Below are 21,629 nucleotides of genomic sequence, written 5' to 3'. Positions count from 1 at the left end.
AATCCAAGTGCTTAAGAGACTTGCACCAGTTCACTGTTGTAACCTTCTTTTAAAATATCCTCAGGAAACATATATTTCTTGAATGGTCCCTTCCCCCTTTGCACTGAAGTTTATTATAATTGACAATAGAGATGGTTGATTGCGGGATGGCCGTGTCATGACTAACTTGAGGTTTGATGATGGTAGCGGATATTGACAATGTTTGCGAGAAAATTAGCTAAATTATCCTATAAGTGTAGTGTGTGTGTTTCTTTTTGTTTTATTAATTTTTTTTAGGCATGAATTTAATTTTTTTATGTTTTTGGCCAGTTCTATCTCTAAGCGTTGATTTTTTTTTTCTTTTTAGCTTTAAGTTTCCTGGCGTCGTTTTTTTTATAAATACCTCCTGGTAAGGCGTTTCGTGAGGTCTTGGTAATCCTTGAGATGTTTCGCCTTAGCTTGACTTGCATGATTAACCAGTACCCCTCTAATAAAAGGCCTTATGTGCCACACCAGGGTTCAGCAACCTATGGCACTTGTAGGGCGTTTCGCGAGGTCTTGGTAATCTTTGAGATGTTTCGCCTTAGCTTGACTTGCATGATTAACCAGTACCCCTCTAATAAAAGGCCTTATGTGCCACACCAGGGTTCAGCAACCTATGGCACTTGTAGGGCGTTTCGTGAGGTCTTGGTAATCCTTGAGATGTTTCGCCTTAGCTTGACTTGCATGATTAACCAGTACCCCTCTAATAAAAGGCCTTATGTGCCACACCAGGGTTCAGCAACCTATGGCACTTGTGCCATGCATGGCACTCAGTGCCTTTGCACAGCACTCAAGGCTGCCAGAGCCAAACAGGCTGTGACCTATCGAGTTCCAGTGGAACTATAGATATCTGCTAATTCAAGCTGAGCATTTATTGCCATACCACAATAAGACACAAACAAAAAAATTCACAAGCATCCATCATATGCAGCCCACATTCATGGGTATCATACACACTACCACAAACTATTCATGAACATATACAATATAACAACCCACATATGGACAAGTACAATGCTGCAAATAAATTGCAGTACTGATAAATAAATAACTCCTAATACGGGAACATACCTCAATATAAAACTGAAGTCCTTGGAGTGCTATCGTTACACTACTTATTTTATTCATTTTAAACATGTTTAATTTTTTTTTCCATACTTCCCACCAGCAGGGAGACAGTCAGACAGCACAGACAGTCCCCCTGCAGGCAGGTCCACAGCCAGCTATAGGGGACCATGTGATCGCTCTTTGAGAGCGATCACATGGCTCCCAGGGGCCTGATTTGCCGTGGGAGGGCTGCCAGGCAGTCCTCTCGAAGAGGATCGCGGCGGATGTGAGTCCACCGGAGCTCCTGGGGTAGAAGGCAGTTACGGTGCTCTATCTTGCCGCAACGGCTTTAAAGCCCATTATAATGGGGACGGCATAGAATGCTGTAACTGCGTTAAGGGGTTAAAGTAAGTTACATCTGAAAATAAAACCATTTGGTTTTCATGTGGCTGTGCCAGTCACAGCCAGGGGAGGTGTGGCTAGGACTGCATAAACCAAAACAAGTGATTTAACTTATTAATTGGTCTGACAGCCACTAGAGGCAGTCTTAGTCTTGTCTTTTGCAAAAACTGCAATGATTTACATTGCAGGTCTAAGTGGGACTGGTACACTGCACTCAGACCACTTCAATGAGCTGAAGTGGTCTGGGTGCCGTTAACCATGCTTATGAACTTATATCCCTTGCTAAAATATCTCTGGTATTGCTAGCCATGGTGCAGCTTACTCACAACAACTTCACTGGCCTAAATAATACATTGTACCAGGGTGGGTCTATGTTGTGTGTATCACCCAGGGCACAAAGGTCAACAGAAAATGCAAACACTCAAAATGGGGGGGAAGTAATGTACTGATAGAACTGCTCACCCTGCACTCAGGTTATTGTTACTGTTAACTCCAACTATGGAACATGTATGTTCAGTATGATTTTTGTTTGTCATTTTTTTTCTCCCCTTCTTAAATGCTTAATTGACCAATTGCGTACATGATCATATTGTTGTATAGCGAATTGTAGAAAGACTTGAACATTGTCACCCTATGGACTCCTGATTCTCTTCTGCACAGGAGTTTAATACCCTATTTCATCAGATATTTTGCCATCTTTCTTCTAGTATTACCATATGATTATGGATATTGTGTTTAAGGATACAGGTCGTGCACTTGTTTATTTTTTTAATGTATGAATACATCTATACTTTCTGATATACATTTTATGAGTTGTAATGTTTTGTTTATATGCCAAAAAAAATCCTCACATTATGTAACACAAAATTATTTTTGTCCACCCTGTGTATTTCGTTTTACATTTAAATAGCAACATTTTGTAAATTTAATAAAACTGCATATATCAACCAGTCACAAATCATAGAAGGCTTTATTAGTTCCAAATCACCATTCAAAGTCTTTCTTTGCCATCATAACTGTGATAAAACCAGAACTAAGAAAAGGACATTTTAATGATATTCAATTTTGTAGAAAACCACTTAGTCCGGAGATGAACAGTTAGAGGAAGTGAAATAGAATGCTGAAGTCAGGACAGGTCAACAGAACCCGTAAATCTAGAGTGTGGAAGCCATGAAAGTAATACAGAAGAAGAGGAAACACTAATATTGTAGCAACAAGAATTCCTTTATGCAGTTAGTACATGTCTGCATAGGTAACACCAAAATAATTACAATTTCATAAAGAATATCTGAAATAAAGTACATTTATAAACCAGAAAATACAAAAGGGCAGGGATACAAAATTAGATTAGAGGGGAGGGATAATACTCACCTCGGTGTGTTTAATAAAATCATGACGTTCCATCAAGACTTTGCAAATTCCTATAATTTTATTGCGAGGCTTCTTGTTATGCAGGTTTTTAAAAGCAGCTTAACAACCAAAGTCGATACATGATCGGTTTAAAATCACATTTTCTAAAAGTAGACTATCTAGTCCATTCTAGTCCAATTTTCTAAAAGACTGCTTTTAGAAAAGGCTTTAGAAGAATAAGCTCCAAAGACTGGAGTGTGTATGTCTGCAAAATTTATAGTCTTTGACCCACCTAGCAAGAGTAACTGGAGAAATAGGATAGAATGTATTTCTATAGGTAAAAAAAAGTTACCAGTCTCAACAAACTGGAGCAGTTCTGGACTCCTATTCTTTTTAAGCATATGGGACAAAGTAAGGGACAGTTAAGAAAAAATGGATAGCATCCTGAAGAAATTGCAGTCTTTGTTCCTCTAGAAATATTGATAGAAGCACCGTGAAGGAATTGGGAACGAGCATCCACACAATGAAAATATTTAACAGAAAATGAGATTTGCCAAAAATAAATGTAAGGAAAGTTCCATATTATCAAGCCAACATTCAAAACGGTTGAATGCATGGCCCACGTCCCATAAATGACGATATTTAGCTAAAGGTGCCTATAAAGTTCTAGCCCCTCTTACATTTCTTCCCTTATTCATAGATATGCCCCTTCTTGCTCTCTCCGCTTTGCCGGTGACCACCTCCTGTCCGCTGCTTGCACCTTTACTGCTAACTCGCGCTTGCAGGACTTCTTGTGGGTAACTTCCTTCTTTTGGAACAGCCTGCCTACGCCAATGAGACTCTCCCCTAGTCTTCAATTATTTAAGAAGTCCCTCAAAACACATCTGTTCAGAGTAACATATCTATACTTATCCAAATCTGTCTCTCGCTCTCCTAAAAGAGCCATACTCCATTTCTCACCTCCAGCTCTGATACTTTTTCACCTTGTTTGGTGACTGTCACCCTTGCTACCCTGTTGGGTATTTGTACCCCACCTCCTCTAGGCTATAAGCTCGTTTGAGCAGGGTCCTCACCTACCTATTGTTCCTGTTTCACTGTGTAATTGTCTCATTTATTGTAAATTTCCTCCTTTCATAATATTGTAAAGCACTGCAGAATTAGTTGGCGCTATATAAATACCAATAATAATAATATGGTAGAACTGTAGCTTAGTTTTTAGCAAATATATTTCTACCCAGCTTAGAACGGACTTCCATGTGCTGGCTTCTCATCGTGATTATCACTGCATTCCCTTGCAACCAAAAGCATTCCTTTCAAAGGTGTGCAACCTTAGATTGCAATAATAACTTGAGAGCGCACTAGTCCAGCTAGCTCAGCACTTACTACCTATATTGCAATGCAAGGTTAAACCGATAATGCAAGTGTCAATATTCTGGGGATGTTACCCTCTCTTTTTTTCTTTTTCCTCGCTAGGAGTGAATTTCTATTTGCCAGGGCTAAATCTTCCCTTGAGAGTGGTGAGTGGAACTTTTGAGCCTTGCAAAGACCCTTTACACCCCAAAAACCACAGTGAACACCACTTAATGTTATTTTTACAGTGGAATTGTAGAACTTAATTAACAGTAATGTAACTAACTATTTTATTCAGATACAAATATGGCTTAAAGTATAATGTACCTTTGCATTTAATTAAAATACTGTAGTGCACCATTAATACTGAATCTGAAATCTGACCGTAGGTTTTTAAAATGCTGACAATGTTGACAAGCTTTAGTACAGACAAAAAAAAAATTGAGCTTTTGTAAAATTAATAACTCCATGTTTACTGAAGGGAGACGAGAAGCTTTTACAGTAAAGAACACATACTGTACGTTACTGTAAAAGCAAAACCTACTGCACAGAAGTCTGTCACAGGTCATAGGTCATCCAGCAGTAAAATGACCCGAAATATACCTCCATAAAGACCCATAAAATGGATAAGAAGAAAATATTGGAACATTCCAAAGTGGCTGAAATTTGCATTGGACACCCAAGAAAACTCAGAACTGATGCAGTTGGCTCAAGAATAGCGGGCCGAAATGCCAGTTGAAAGTGTAGAAATCTTATTCAGAGCTACAGAAAGCACTGGATTGCAGATGTCTCCAGAGACTGCTACAAAGTACTGAGTCAAGAGTACCAGTGTTTTTGTCTGTCATTCTTATTTGTTTTTACTGTTCGACTTCACATAATACTTGTCTTACATCAGAAATGATTTTTTTGGCTAGTTTTTTACTTGGTGGAGAGACCAATTGTAAATTTTCTTAACAAAACTATAGGCTATCTAACCCCTATGAAATTACGCAAAATGAATCCAAGAATCTCACAGGTCTGTTGGAGGTGCGAGTTTTTTTTTTCTTTTTGTCTATTTCTCTCTTTAGCATATTGAAAATGTAGTCTGAACTTTTCTAAATATTGTAAGTCTTGAGAAATGCATCTTTATTGTATTTAAAAATTTAAGCTACTTATGAGTGTAATACTATTTTGACCTTTTGATAAGATACAGTACTGTACTGTTAAACTATGCTACCATCACTGCCCAATTTTTTTTTCTTAATTTTTTTTTTTTTTAATTGGAATATATCAATTAACATACATACATAATACACAATAAGACAGAACAGACCTGTTTGAAACAAATACGCAATTACCCTTTTTGGCCATGGATTACTTACACAGTAGATTTTTATAGCACTATAAATATTTTACGATGTTGAATAGTGAACATATTCAAAGAATTTAAACTAATTCTCAAAGAAAAAAGTAAAATCTTATCTAGTAGTTTTAGCCAATATAAAGCGAAATAGAGCCTTTTTTGTATTTTTTGACCTGTAACATTTGTAGTAATGGGCATAGTCATCAGCCTGCCATATGTAGCTGTTGTAACAGTAAGGACATGAATAATTATTGGCAAAAACTCCTTAGAGAACTTTTTTTTTTTGTTTTGTTTTCAATCAACTAAATGTAATAAAGCAGATTTGGGACTGCTATTTAGTGAGAGCACTCCATGGTACATAAAAAACATAAATGCAGTGTACAAGACCAACAAATATGTAGAAACGTTCCTTTCTGTATTTTGTATCTCAAACATATATCTGCGCTATGTTTATATTTTTGCAAGATAAATTTAAGGTTTGTGGTAATTGTCTGATACAGCTTCATGCTGGAGAGTTAATTTGGCATTTACAGTCTCATCTTGTATGTACTGTGATTATGCTATGTATATTGACTTTTCTCATGCTGATTATGTTTAAATTTATTTTGTGTAGGTGCTGTTTGGATGCTGTATTATCGTATGTCAAGTTTGTGAAACGGCCTGTTTTCTCTGGTAAGAATTTTGTACCCATCTGATAATTTCCTGGTCATATCGTCAAGTAGTTATTGTGAATGATTTTCTGTACCAGTATGCATGATTGCAGCATTTGGTCTCTAGTTTCACCTTATAGACCAGCAGTTTTAAGCCGTAGGCGTCAGATCCAAAACAGGGCTCCCTATCATTTTGAAACCAAAGCATCATATTCATGGGTCCTAAGTCCATTGCCAACAATTAAATAGTTTATGGTAGCTGTACTGCTTTCCTCAGTGCAACGGAGACCTCTGACACAAGGAAAAATCTAAGGGTGTTTTGTAGAATTATTTTGTGTATAATTTTTTGTAATTGAAGAATGACCCTGCGTTTTTCAACATTGTGTTAAGCAAAGGTAAATTCTCTTGTTGAACTAGGAATGCTCCTACTCCCATAGCAATGTCCGCCCATTTTGCAACAAACTAGGAAAATTCCTTCTTGACCCCAGAATGGCAGTCAGATTTATTCTTGGATCAAGCAGTTATTACCCTACATTGAAAAATAATCACCTTGAATATTCTGTTTTTGCAAGTATGCATCTGGTTGCTGATGAACATCTGTATGGACTCTTATAAAACCACTTTTTCAGGCAGAGAATTCCACATCCTTATTGTTTTTACAGTAAAAAAAATAAAAAATAAAAAATTCTTTGCCTTAGATGAAATCTTCTTTCTTCCAGTCTAAACGCATGACCTCGTGTCCTATGTAAAGTCCGGTTTATGAATAGATTTGCACAAAATGGTTTGTATTGGCCCCCGAATAAATTTGTATAATGTTATCATATCCCCTCTCAGGCGACATTTTTCTAAACTATAGAAGTTTAAATTTGTTAACCTCTCTTCATAGCTGATATGTTCCATTCCTTTTATTAGTTTTGTAGCACACCGATGCACTTTTTCTAGTGCCAAAATATTCTTCTTTAGAACAGGTGCCCAAAATTGTACAGCATATTCAATATGTGCTCTTACCAGTGATTTATAAAGAGGCAAAATTATATTCTCACCCCGAGAATGAATGCCCTTTTTCATGCGTGACAATACCTTACTGACCTTAGCCACTGCTGATTGACATTGCACACTGTTGCATAATTTGTTGTCTATAACAATTCCCAAGTCCTTTTCATGTGTTATCTCTAATTTGCTTCTATTAAGTTATTGATGTATAGTTGTCTGGATGCCCTATTACCTTCAAGGGTTTAACTGTTTAAATTGAATATATGCCATGACTCCCCACAGCTTCTGCTCCTTCTATGTCCTCATAGAGGTGGGTGTTGACGTCCACATTCTCTCCTCCTGCAATATTCTTTGATATGCCCTGCTTCGGGATGCTTCATCAAGCAAGGCACACCTATGTGGTACTGAAATGCTGATTTCATTGGCAGCATGCTTGTATCTAAATGGAGTGGCATCAGTCACTCTATACCTAAACTCTGGTGCTACAGTATAGGGAAGGTTTTGCTGAGTGTCCAGTAACAGAACTGGACACTCATTGTGAAAATAAATAGCACTATTTCTCTCAATTAACAAACATCTTCAGCCATGAAAATGCAACTTAAATTAAAGATGTACCTTTTAGAGGTAATTCCATTCCCTCGGTGCTCTATGTTTTACTGTTTATGTGCAATAAACATAAAGGCCTTGATTTAAAATTTCTGGATAAGCTTGTCAAATTGTTTAGTATTTTTGGTTAAAGTGAAAAATGATTTAATATTTATTTCTATATTTAATATTTACCTGAGGTAAGTGGAAGGGGTTTTCATCCACACTTTTTTCCTCACCACCACTCTGTACTTTACAAGTAACGCCAAGCCTCCATTGCAAGCCATTAACAATGAAACATCTGTTCATGAGTGGTTCACTGGCTTTGCTCCTCTTCCTGAGTTGTTTCAAAGCTGTTGTATACAGCAGACACATACTCCAAGGAATTTATGTATAAAGTGGAATTATGAGGCAAAATTTTAGCTCTTTGTTGAGCTAATTTGCATACGCCTACCCAGAATCCCTTGCAGTAGTGAGAGCACGGTTAAAGTGAGATTTCTGTGGGGAAAGCAAGTCTTATGGCTTGACTGGTGTGTGTATATTTGTGTTTAGCAATGTATTAAACAAAAACAAAAAAAATATATATATACACACATTTTTTTTTAGTGTTTATCCTATAATAAATTATTTCAAAAATGCCTATCTCAAAATATTAAATCAAGTCCTAAATGCTATGTGCCTATTGTTTCAGTCCCTTAAATTGTGAAATTGCCTTGTAGGTATTACATTTATTAAACATTTAAAACCTTTACAATGAATAATACATTTCAATTTTTTACTTTTTTAGGGAAAACCCATCTTTGCCCTGAACTCATGGTTTAAGTGGGCATAAAGATGAGTATAAGCAGTGATGAGGTTAATTTCCTGGTGTACAGATATTTACAAGAATCGGGTGAGTAGATTGTGAATTCAGTGTAAATTGATTAGTTGACTGTTGTGTTGGGCAAAAAAAAAAAAAAAAACAGATCAGAGCTATGTATCAGAAGTTATGTTGCAGCAGCTAATACATTACATGTTAGAAAGGACTCTCCCAGCACAATAAGTGCTACAATTCATTGTAGTTGGAATTTGTGGCTGCAAACTTTGAAATCCCTTGGCTTTTGTGGAATTTATTTCAATGTATGGCAAAGAGACTCCACTCCTCCCTACACGTGTGATTTATGGAAGCATTATTTCCCCATTAATCTGACCAAGTACACGTATAACTTGAGAATGTTCTAAATACCGTCATTGTGCTATTCAGTCTTTAATACTTGTAGGAGCCATGTTGTGAACAGGCATGCCCACACACAACACTAATTCCTGTACAGCTCAAACCACTGTATTATTACATAGAAACATAGAATGTGACGGCAGATAAGAACACTTTGGCCCATCTAGTCTGCTCAATTTTCTAAAATACTTTCATTAGTCCCTGGCATTATCTTATAGTTAGGATAGCCTTATGTCTATCCCACTCATGCTTAAACTCCTTCACTGTATTAACCTCTACCACTTCAGCTGGAAGGCTGTTTCATGCATCCACTACCCTCTCAGTAAAGTAATACTTCCTGATATTATTCTTAAACCTTTGTCCCTCTAATTTTTTTTTTTTTTTTTTTAATTCTTTATTTTGTAATGCTTGAAGGTATAACAATGTATATGTGGTACCCCGACGGCATTCCACACACTTTTCATTTATGACATTTATAACATTGGGGTACATAGGTAAACTTGCACATTTTTTTTTATCATTATGAGAGGTCAGCGTTATGGTCAGTAGCTTAGAGGAGTGTTCAACGCTTGAGACAAGGGAGAGTTAAGTAAAGTCATGTAAAGTTATGCATCAAGAGATTCAAACAGTGGCAAACAATGGGTCCCTGAGACCTGTTAAGATTTGTAACTGTGCATTTTAAAGTGGTTTGAGAATTACCAAGGTCAATAAGTGAGGTACAAGATGTTGGCATAACATACTGCGAGTAGACTGATAAAATATACGGAACTGGCAGGCTATACATGTTATCTAGTGGATGCATATTTGAGCAAGATTACAGGTTTGAAATATATTATTTGTGCAGCACTATGCCACGTTGCTTGCGCTGTGAAATGATTAAAACAAAAAATTATAATTAAGTAAGCAGGCTAAACTTGCGTGTGTCTAATGTGGGACATGGTATTGCTATTAAGTCCCCTGAGATTACACTGATACAAAGAGTCCCTCTTTGGCCGGGTCCGGTTTGCAATGATCATTTCCCTCAGTGCGGTGCCATGTGACCTATTCGGTCTCCCGGTCATGGAACTTGGCTTACAGTGCCTCCTAGTTGGTTCACCTGATGCCTCGTTGGTGGAGAGTTATATCCTGCTTTAAATGCCCGTGGATCTCCCCTTGGATGCGGTAGGTAATCGGGAGTGGGTGGGGACGGTTGGTACCTTGGGGGGGGGGTCTTCTCTGTGGCCGCAGGTGCCCGGAGCGGGCCCTTGCTTAGGATCTGCAGGCTCTTTCGAGGGGTCGGTCTGTACGGGTAAGGTACACGCTTTTTTAGACGCCATTTTTGTTGAGTACGTTTGCTGCCATTTTACACGCTGTTCAGGATCTCATCTGCAGTATGGTGGGATTTCTTTGCCGTAGGTTCACCATTGTTGCATGGATCTTGAGGCTTGGGCCAGGATAACCCCCACCGGCCCCAGGGGGGGGAGACGGGGCCTGCTCCATGACCCTGAGGGGGTATGGTGTGATTCAGTCGGACGGGGCAGCGGCCGTCTACCCCGCTCACCGCTTAAGTAGGCCTCATCCTGTGCGGACGACATGAGTCATTCTGGGGGACTAAAACACGGAGTGCAAGCCTCTCCCCAGGTCCAGTGCCCCCTCGTGTATCTGACCACGTTCTCTGGTCGTTAAAAAGGTACCAGTTTAACTTTTACTTAATAAAATTTCACTCGATTGCAGGAGCTGTGGTTTCTTGCGGCCGGTCTGCATGGCGGGCAGGCCCCGCCCCCCTGTCCCTCTAATTTAAGACTGTCCTCTTGTTGTGGTTTCCTGCTGCTCTATTACATTGTCTGCCTACCTTTAAGTCATCATAAATAATCACCCCTAAATCCCTTTCCTCAGATGTTGAGGTTAGGTTTCTATCAAATATTCTGTACTCTGCCCTTGGGTTTTTACGTAAAATATGCATTATCTTGCACTTATCCACATTAAATGTCAGTTGCCACAACTCTGACAATTTTTCTAGTTTACCTAAATCATTTGCCATTTGGCTTATCCCTCCTACATGTTCAGTAATCTGACCTCATCACATCTGCTCACTAATGCTTGAACCAGGGCATCAAAATGTCCAATCGCCCCATAGTAATTGGTGAGTGAAAATGTAATCCTGCCGAGTAGAAATTCACTCCTGGTGAGTGTCACCATTTTTTTTTTTTTTTTTTTTTTATGGGGCAATCACACGATCGTATAAATGTCAGCTTTAAGGGGGCAGAGCTTAACCACAAAGCCGAGGGCACGCCATACTGCGCAGGCCCCACAATCTGACTTTTGTAGAATCAAATAATTCATTACTCTAGCCAGTTTTTGCAGAGACTCAGCCATCACTTAGCTGAGGGGATCCTACCAATCTATGCTTTTTTTTTTTTATGTTTTTTTCCCCTATGCGACATTGGCAGGTCTGAGGCTTACTCTTCTTCACACTTTGCCAGTTCTATAGGTCTTGAATGTGACCACCTATGCAGAGGAGAGCCTGGGGCAAAGATCTCAAAAACTCCACGTCGGTGCACAGGGAGATACCAGAGACATAGGCACTCTTTTTCAGCGCTGTGTACAAAACAAGATAGCCAACCATGACAGTCAGGAAGCCAGCACCTCATACCTCACACCTATGCAAATAGACCTAATAACCCACTCTCTTCACAAACAACCCTCTCCGCTCACTATGGGGCCTATGAAGATACAGCTCTTGCTAATAATCCGTAAATAAAAAAATCTCCTGCAGGATGTTCAAAAGTTATCGCTGTTAGTCACTGAGGCGGACTTCTTGGATCTTCAGCAATATTATATCCTCACTAACTGAAAATATGCAACATTTACAATCCACCCAGCATACCCTTTCAATGCAAGTAGCATTGCTAAATGACTGTAGTAGGCACAACAATCTCAAAATTAGAGGAATACCTGATTCCATTGCCATGGAAGAACTGATTCATTACCTACGTCACCTAATGACATCTATCTTCTCTCCGAGCCTTTTTTTTTTTTTTTATGGGGCCTATCGCATAAATCTTCATTGGCACCATCATCAGCCACATGTGACTTATTTGCAAGATGTCCCTTATTCTTGGAGAAACGTCAAATTACCGCAGCATTCAAGGCAAAACCCCCTATTCATTTGAATCATCCAATTTCTCTTAATTCAACGATCTTACCAGAACCACACTTCAATGGAGAAGATCATTACACCCAGCGGCTACAAGAAGCTAGCATTAAATACATATGGATAGCATCATGCTCCCTGTCCCTATAACAGAAATTTCTTCAAGATTGCATTGATAAAAGAAGCTCCTGCTTTACGTCATTGGGACTCACAGTGCCAGCACTGGCAGCTTATAGCCCCACATCTAAACACACCTGATACCCAGCCAGGATTAGTCACCTTCGTACCCAGAGGTGGAGATGATTCCTACCCAGAAATTTTAATTTGAGTAGAGATTGAGCAAGAGAACTTAGACTTCCAAGAAGAGCACAGTTGTATTAGTATTATTTACTGTTTTCCTTATGATCTTTAATTTTCTCCCTTGTTATATGAAACAGGTTTTCCTTTCAGCCTTGTGGCTGTAATTATTGTCGAGCCTTGGCTGCCACATATGGCAGTACAACCTCATCCCACCCCCCTGGTTATGGGTAAAAACTTCCTGTTGAGCTTTAACAACATGAAGTTGAGGCATTTTAGTTTGTGACCTTAATCTATCCAATATGATCCAAATATATCTAATGTTCCATATATTCTCCCGGGTGGATCTAAGCTCCAGGTTACGTTAGATTGTTGACTCGATTGTTGACATCCGCACCCAGATATATATAGTGCGTGTTTTTAAATAATCTGTCAAACAAGTGCCACATTTCTCAAGGTATTTTTCCATTGTTTATTTGCAGCTATAGCATGATTGTTTCTATAGCCAAATATGCTTACAAGGTTAACTTGCAATGTTATGAGGAGTGTTGCGTAATGTGTTTTTGTTTATTTTGACAAAATTCTTTTTTCTGCAGGATTTTCCCATTCAGCATTTACGTTTGGTATAGAGAGCCATATCAGCCAATCTAATATCAATGGTGCCCTAGTGCCACCAGCTGCTTTAATCTCCATCATTCAGAAAGGATTGCAGTACGTGGAGGCAGAAGTTAGCATTAATGAGGTAAGGGATTTTTTATATATATATATATATATATATATATATATATATATATATATATATATATATATATTTTTTTTTTTTTTTTTTTTTTTGTGGCTGGGTCTGTGCTTCTATTGAATTGCCACAATTACAGCAGTTTACTGTGCTTTATTGCGAATTTCAAATGTTAATACTATTTGCGAAGTGATCTTAGCAGGTGTGATATGTTCTTAAGTGCACATTCAAATGAGGGTTCACAGACATTCTTACTATGCTACTGAAATGAGTGATACAATTAAAGAGACTTTACAGGCACCCAGACCACTTCATCTCAATAAAGACCACCTGGGTGCCAGGAAACGGTTATAGATCAAATGTCCCTCCTAGAGAGCGTTTGATTGGCACAGTATTAAGAATGCTTTCCTATGGGAGAGCATTTGAATGGCTGAGATTGAGACTGATGTTAACCACCAGGAAGAGCACAAGACTGGTGCACCATGGGATGTAAGGCAAGTAAATCTTACATGTGCAGGGGGGGGTGTTTTTAACGTTGCAATATTGGTATGTTCTTTTAAGGCAGCTAAGGAAGGCGTTGAGAAATGTTGCCACCCCAAAAAAACAAGTTCCAATCCATTTTAAAAATATTTGCACCGTAGAATCTGTTTGTATGGGTATGTTGATTAGGAGCATAAAATCCATGTCTAGACCTTTTTTATGAGAGTAATATGGTCGATGCTACAGGAGTTGGTGAATACCGTCTTCATTGGCTTCTGCCCCTACCAGTTTGCTAAATTTGGTCTGTGGGGCAGGCTTTATTATGCCAATAAACTAAAGAAAGACCAGGCATAAATTTGCCTCTGCTAAAAGTAATAAATAGGCAAAACAAGAGGCTCACTAATGTTACAAATGTCAGATGTAGGAATTAAAGTCCCCCATACAATTTTAAATGAAGAGTTTGGATCCTCAGAGTACTCTAAGCATGTAGAGCTTAATTCCTGGCGTGCCTTCGGAGCATCTCTTTCATCATTACAGAGTGCATACTAATATGTGGTGGATTTTTATTTCTCTCTCTCATTCTCTCTCTCTCTCTCTCTCTTTTTCTTTTATTTTCTTTCTCTAAATGTATTTTTTATTTGGTTGTGTTTACATAGATGCATTTAACACCTTAAATTAACACACTAGTCACCAGCCCCAGTACAGCTTTAATGTAGTGGTTCTGGTGTCTATAGCATGTCCCTGCTGTGTTAGCGCTGTAAACACTTCATTTTCAGAGAAAAGATTGTTAAAATTGCTGGCTGTTAGCAGCTCTAGTGTTTCCTAATCCAGTGTAGCACTGACATTGAGCGTCTCCACGCTCTGCATGTAGTCACTGAATATCCCCTATAGAGATGCATTGATCCAATGCATCTCTACGAGGCGATGCTGATTGGCGCTGCATTTTGCTGTGTATGCGCAACAGCCTCCCAATTGGCTATTGATTCCTACCCAGGGATTTGAATCTGAGTAGAGATTGAGCAAGATAACTCAAATTTGATTTTAGACATGTAGGCGGGACTGGTCCTTGTAAGGCACCTTTTCAAAGCGAGGCAAGTGGCGACTTGAAACACATTATTTTACCACTATAGTGTCAGGAATTTGTTTGTTCCCGACATGATTTAATTTTGCAGTCTGTGACCAAACTCAGAAATACAACAGGTGATCGGTGGTATTTCAAAGGATTTAAAGCGCTGCACGAATCTTAATTATCAGTCTGGTGGCACTAAAATACCATACATGTTAAACAATATGACGTGAAATCGCACGTTGTTCTAAATGTTGTATTCAAAGAAAAAGAAAAGAATTGAGGCCAAAAAAGCTGTCTTCCTAACACTACAGTGTCCCTCTGCCCCTGTGTCCGCCGAGGTCTTCCATCACACTGACTCGGGAGCATAATGCTTATGCGCAGCAAGTGCTTTGTGCGCATTAGTCCTGCCCCATAGAAAAGCATTGACTCAATGCTTTCCTATGGGTATTTTCAAGACCCTGGACGTCTGCAGACAATGCTTGAGGACGTCCAGCTTTGTTTCTCGCAGTTAAAGTCAGTGATAGAACAGGAAACGCCTCTAGGGCCTGTCTGGAAGACTACAGTTAGATGAAGTGGTCCGGGTGCCCATAGAATTTCCTATAATGTATTTATTTTATATTTTCCCATGGAAACAATTTGTACATAAGGGAAAAATGTATTTTTGACAAGGTCTCTGCAAATTATTATAAATTAATTATGCTAATGCAACTTGCATAGTGGGGAAAAAAATAGTAATACTGCCAACCCTATCTTTCCTTGCTATTGAATCTAATTACTTTAAACTATGTTGTTGTTTTTTCTTCTTCTAGGAGAAATATATGAATCTATCTTAAAAGTATTGTAATATAGTATGATTTATTTTTTATTTCTGCTTTCATTGTTTAGGATGGCACTCTGTTTGATGGCAGGCCTATTGAGTCTCTGTCACTGATTGATGCGGTTATGCCTGATGTGGTGCAAACAAGGCAGCAGGCATACAGAGACAAACTTGCACAGCAACAAGCTGCGGCTGCTGCTGCTGCCGCCGCCGCTGCTGCCGCAGCTGCTACAGCAAACAACCAACAGCCATCCACAAAGAATGGCGAAAATGCAGCTAACGGGGAGGAGAATGGAGGACATGCACTAGCAAGTAGGTGTATTCCTAGAAAACAATGGATAAAATGTACGGTCTTAGCCGTAACTGTTTGTTAGTTCCAATTATTAATCTAAACTCTTGAGTTCAATGAGATGGGTCTAATCCTAGCTTTTATTAAATAAAATATTGAAAGTGTTTTTTGTTCCATCAAGTGAATTGGCTGAATTTAAAAGGTTATCTAAACTCTTAATATTTAGCACGTCAAGCACCCATAACCACTGGTAAAATGGAGAAGAGTCTGTAGTGTGTGTGAATTTAAGGACAGACTCACTTTAAAAACCTATTTTTAGTGATTCCACATAAAATGAATTATGGAAGTCTACCAGGTTTATTTTATTTTTTTACAACATGGCCTATCTCTACCAACACTAAACACATTTTAAAAAAAAAAATACAAATAATATATATATATATATATTCCCCAAATTTAGTTAAATGTTATCAACAACATGATTACACTGTACACCAATATTTAATCGAAAAACTGAAACAAAATCTCTTTGAAAATTAAAGTAGAAACGTGCTGAAGTAGATGGTGGAATGTGTGTAATATGCACGAGCTGTGCGAACTTAAATGCTTGTGCTCTCAGTGTCTTAAAGAATTTCCTTACCCAACTATTCACTCAGAATAATATTTCAGCTTTTGGTGTTTCCCAGCAAGGAATGTGTATGGGGGGGATGGGGTAGCTTGCTAAAAGCATAATCACGATAGCTATTAAAACAAAGGACTTTGTGTGTAATAATATAATACGGCAGTGTCCCCTGCTGGTTGACTTGTAGTAGAGCAGTACATTCTAGAATAAAAGCTACAAAGTGCTGTGATATAAGAACCAATGTGCCATCTACTTTGCCTATTATGTATTTTTTTTAGCGTTGCTTCATCCTAAGCAATGCATTGTTAATTTAGCAAAACACAATGGAGAGTTAGACACTCCGTGATGTATTTGAAACACATTAGAATGCATTACAAAGATAATGCATTGAAAACTTTGCAAAATGACATGTTAAACCGTAAGAAGATGATGAATACTTTTAGTTTCTAGTGCAGCATCTTAACAACTTTAAATCAGTCTACTGTTCTAAGCTGGAATACAAGCTATAACAGCTTGGGAAATGCCTTTTTTTTTTTTTTAAAGGAACACTATAGTCACCTAAATTACTTTAGCTAAGTAAAGCAGTTTTAGTGTATAGATCATTCCCCTGCAATTTCACTGCTCAATTCACTGTCATTTAGGAGTTAAATCACATTGTTTCTGTTTATGCAGCCCTAGCCACACCTCCCCTGGCTATGATTGACAGAGCCTGCATGAAAAAAAAAACTGGTTTCACTTTCAAACAGATGTAATTTACCTTAAATAATTGTATCTCAATCTCTAAATTGAACTTTAAATCACATACAGGAGGCTCTTGCAGGGTCTAGCTAGCTATTAACATAGCAGGGGATACGAAAATCTTAATTAAACAGAACTTGCAATAAAGAAAGCCTAAATAGGGCTCTCTTTACAGGAAGTGTTTATGGAAGGCTGTGCAAGTCACATGCAGGGAGGTGTGACTAGGGTTCATAAACAAAGGGATTTAACTCCTAAATGGCAGAGGATTGAGCAGTGAGGCGGCAGGGTCATGTTCTATACACCAAAACTGCTTCATTAAGCTAAAGTTCAGGTGACTATAGTGTCCCTTTAAGACATTTGTTTAAAAAAAATATTAATAATTATCATAATTAAACAAGAAAAAAAATGTAATCTAAGCTCTCTATTCTTCTTTCCTACATAGATAATCACACTGATATGATGGAAGTTGATGGAGATGTTGAAATTCCATCAAGCAAAGCGGTGGTATTACGTGGGCATGAATCAGAAGTATTTATTTGTGCATGGAACCCAGTTAGTGATCTGTTGGCCTCAGGGTATGTTCAATTATTTGTTGTTCATTTATATCTATTTATCTTTATATCACTTTTGAAACACATTGAAATTAAAGGATCACTATAGGGTCAGGAACACAAACATGTATTCCTGTCCTTATAGTTTTAGAACCACCATCTAGCTCCTCTGGGGCCCATAATACCTCCATAAATATAGTAAAAATCTTACTGTATTCAAGCTTGAAGCTGTAACTCAGAAAAACAAGCAGTGTGCTGACATCATCAGAAGTGGTAGCCTGATCCAATCACAATGCTACCCCACAGGATTGGCTGAGACTGACAAGGAGGCAGATCAGGGGCAGAGCCAGCATGATTCAAACACAGCCCTGGCCAATCAGCATCTCTTCATAGAGATGAATTGAATCAATGAATCTCTATGAGGAAAGTTCATTGTCTGCATGCAGAGGAAGGAGATACTGAATGTTTGGATGCATTTTAGGCAGCCATGACCCAAGAAGGATCTCTAACAGCTATCTGAGGAGTGGCCAGTGAAGTTATCACTAGGCTGTAATGTAAACACTGCATTTTCTCTGAAAAGACAGTGTTTACAGCAAAAAGCCTGAAGGGAATGATTCTACTCACCAGAACAAATTCAATAAACTGTAGTTGTTCTGGTGACTATAGTGTTCCTTTAACCCCTTAAGGACCAAACTTCTGGAATAAAAGGGAATCATGACATGTCACACATGTCATGTGTCCTTAAGGGGTTAAGTCAAAGCGATTCCTGCTAACACGTGGATACTCTTTGAACAGGCTCAACAAATCCCAGGCACAAGGTCACCATGGCGACTAGGAATTTTGTCCTGGTGCCTGAGATTTTTGAGCCTGTTTCCTCTGAGGCTGACTGTACTGCATTCTGTAGGCAAGCAACAAGGGAATTATGATATCCCTGTTTTGCTCCCTTGTTTGTTACTTAGTGTTGATGGGGACAGAATATGATGTTACTCCGACCCCAGCATCACTAAGCGGACCAAGAGCGAAGAGTAGGGAGATCACCGCTCCCTAGTGGCCTGCTTACAGTATGGCCAGCCAGCCTTCTGCCTGACTCCACTGGACTCCAGCCCTGTGCCAACTGGACCCTGTGAAAGCCGATCCATTCCAGCTCTCCCTAAGGTAGGGAGGCTGGGTGGACTTGAACTGAATTATGCCATATCATTTGTGTGTAAGATGAAGAAAGAGGGTCGCTGCACCTTCTGAGGGTCTTCTGATCGGAAGCGCTAGAAATCTGTGTGTGTGTACACACTCTTCCTGTATAGTATAAGTGCAGGCTTCCAAGGCTACTTGACAAGCACCTTCACAAAATAAAAAATGTAATACTAAGTTAATCAAATGAATATTTATTCCCCCATAAAGTGGACCCTGCAATGTTTTAACATAGTGTCTTTCTCAACCTGAGCTGACTTTGACAAAGACATTGTATGTGGTGTACGTACCTATAATGTCCCTTTAACCCCTTAAGGACACATGACGTGTGACATGTCATGATTCCCTTTTATTCAAGAAGTTTGGTCCCTAAGGGGTTAAACAACATTTAAACATGTTTGTATCCTGACCCTATAGTGATCCTTTAATATTGGATCTTGCTACCCCTATATAGCAAATATAATTGCCTGTCTAAGACCAAAAATAATTATTTTACTCTGTTAAACATAAAGTATATTGCTAGCTGTTCCCTCTGCTTTATACTGGATCTATTAGCTGCCGGTGCATTGACAGATTTGTACTTTTAAATCTTCATTTTTGCATTTAAGTTAATTGGAATAGTAGAGGTAAATGAATGTTTTCCATATACATTCACTGTTTGCAAGCTTGATTGAGCAGGGTCTTCTTCACCTCTAAATATTTCTCTCTAAATTTACAAAGCACTTCAGAATATGTTGTTGCCGAATAGCGATAATATGCACAAACCCCATTCTGCCCTATTAACACTTTGTTAATGTTCCCTTTTGTTTCCATGCACTTTCTTTTTGGGACTGCCAGAAATGCATGTATAAAGTTGATGGTTCCCATCCAACTATTTGTTTCCTACTGGTTATAGTGCTGTTCCTTGAAAATTGGGTTGGAAGCATTTAGACAAAAGCATCTTCAAACTGTACTAGTCACGTGTGCTGTGTAATGCAATCATGTTCATTACCATCTTAATTGCTGTATCATGTAGGTCAGGAGATTCTACGGCCAGAATATGGAATCTTAGTGAAAATAGCACTAGTGGTTCAACACAACTTGTTCTTCGACACTGTATACGAGAAGGGGGACAAGACGTTCCAAGCAACAAAGATGTAACCTCATTAGATTGGAATGTAAGTAGATAATTTAAACTACTCTGTCTGTGTACTGTTAAAACTATATAAGAGGAATGTCTAAAGCTAAGCAGTAAGCACTGTAACTACTGTGTGGCGTTTTACTACTTTGACTCAGAATTGGGAGATGGTGACAACATCAAACTATTAATAAGAAGTTTCACCCAAATTAGCAGCCCTTGAGGCTCCCACAGCCCAACCACCTGCTCCACTATTGCTAATATTTAAATTAAACGTCTACATTGGCAATGTCCTCTTCATCCTTATTTAGACTGAATTGATTGGGTGAATGGGTCATTTAAGGCGTACAGCCTATTAATGCAGCCAAATATAAATGAAATTAATATTGCAAATTTTTTTTATAATTCTTTATTTTAGTTGTGCATGGAAGGTACAAACAGGTTTGCAGTGCCACAACAGCTAGAGCAAGCTTTGTAGTAAACGCATAGAGACATTTGTATGGCATCTAAATTACTTTGCACATTTTTTTTTTGAAAAGATATATATAATAAGAGAAAACATGCTCCACCCGAAAGGGCACTAGGAGAGAGAGAGAGATAGGAGAGTCCAGAGCACTACAAAATACAAGTAAAACAGGATTTGCACATAAAATTGTAAATCAAATGAGAAACATGTCGCTTCAGCTGGAAATTAGGCCCGGGGGGGACAAAGCAAAGTCTCTTGTACTATTTTCGGCATATGCCTGCCATGGGCAAAATGCAGCCCCTTACTATGGCGCAATTCGGTGGACCGGTAGTCAGACGAGGCAGTGAGGTAGTACCTTGGTGGTTTGTTAGGCCCTTTGCCGCTTGTGGTTTTCCAGCTGTAGACCTCCCAGGAGACCCCTGTCTTGGTTGGCACTGGTGTATAGACTTATGCGCTGCTTTGGTTACTGCCGGTGCCGTCCACATCTCTTGAGGCAGGTCATCTTGGGGTCTGTGGCCATGCGTGGCATTCTTGGGACTGCTGGAGGGGCATGGGGAGATGAGGGGTGTGCAGCGAGGCTGGAACTCCATGTTAGTTCGGGTCAGTGCACGTCAGTCCTGTAGATCGGTCGCCTCTCCCCGTCACAACGCCCACTAGGCCTCGTTCCCAAGCAATGAATTTTCCCTAAGCATGCCTGTCCGGCGGGGATCAGCGGTCTCAGTGAGTTGACTCCTTAACACACTGCCTCCGCCATCTTGGATTCAGGCTTCGGGCCTTCTGGGTACAGCGTGGTCTCAGAGTGCGGCCTTGGGGTGAGGGCCGGGATCACCCCCCCGGCCCACAGGGGGGGGGACCGAGGCCGGGTCCGCACTGGTGTAGCGTGTCGTTCAGGCATCGGAAAGCGGGATAGCGGAGCGGCGGCCGTCCACTCCACTCACCGCCAAGAGAGTTCCCGCCAGTTGTAGCTGAGATCTCCCCTCCGGGGGACTAAAACTCGGGGAGCAAGCCTCTCCCCGGTTCCGGAAGCCTTCTGCCATCGAGGGTCGCAGTGATGGGTAAGTTAGGTGGGCAAATTCTAGTTTGGCAGGCTTACAGGGTCGTTGTTTGCGGGAGCTGGTCTTCCCTGCGACCGCTCTGCTCGGCGGCCCGGCCCCGCCCCCCTAATATTGCAAATTT

The 21,629-nt window shown here is 39.5% G+C and overlaps 1 protein-coding gene across 3 annotated transcripts in view; it reads left to right on the top strand.

The window, feature by feature from the left end:
- TBL1XR1 (TBL1X/Y related 1) overlaps positions 1 to 21,629 on the top strand; it is a 106,040-nt gene that overhangs the window by 69,946 nt on the left and 14,465 nt on the right. For all 3 annotated transcript variants that reach the window (XM_063442693.1, XM_063442692.1, XM_063442691.1), the window contains 6 exons: positions 6,126 to 6,184; positions 8,528 to 8,632; positions 12,980 to 13,125; positions 15,554 to 15,797; positions 17,577 to 17,709; positions 19,886 to 20,027. In XM_063442693.1, coding sequence (XP_063298763.1) covers positions 8,575 to 8,632; positions 12,980 to 13,125; positions 15,554 to 15,797; positions 17,577 to 17,709; positions 19,886 to 20,027 — 723 coding nt within the window. In that variant the 5' untranslated portion in view covers positions 6,126 to 6,184; positions 8,528 to 8,574. The remainder of the gene's footprint in view (positions 1 to 6,125; positions 6,185 to 8,527; positions 8,633 to 12,979; positions 13,126 to 15,553; positions 15,798 to 17,576; positions 17,710 to 19,885; positions 20,028 to 21,629) is intronic.

Source organism: Pelobates fuscus, chromosome 2, assembly GCF_036172605.1.
Source record: "Pelobates fuscus isolate aPelFus1 chromosome 2, aPelFus1.pri, whole genome shotgun sequence".
Lineage (NCBI taxonomy): Eukaryota > Metazoa > Chordata > Amphibia > Anura > Pelobatidae > Pelobates > Pelobates fuscus.
The sequence above is the reverse complement of the archived record's forward strand: the minus strand, read 5'-3'. Positions and strand labels throughout refer to the sequence as shown.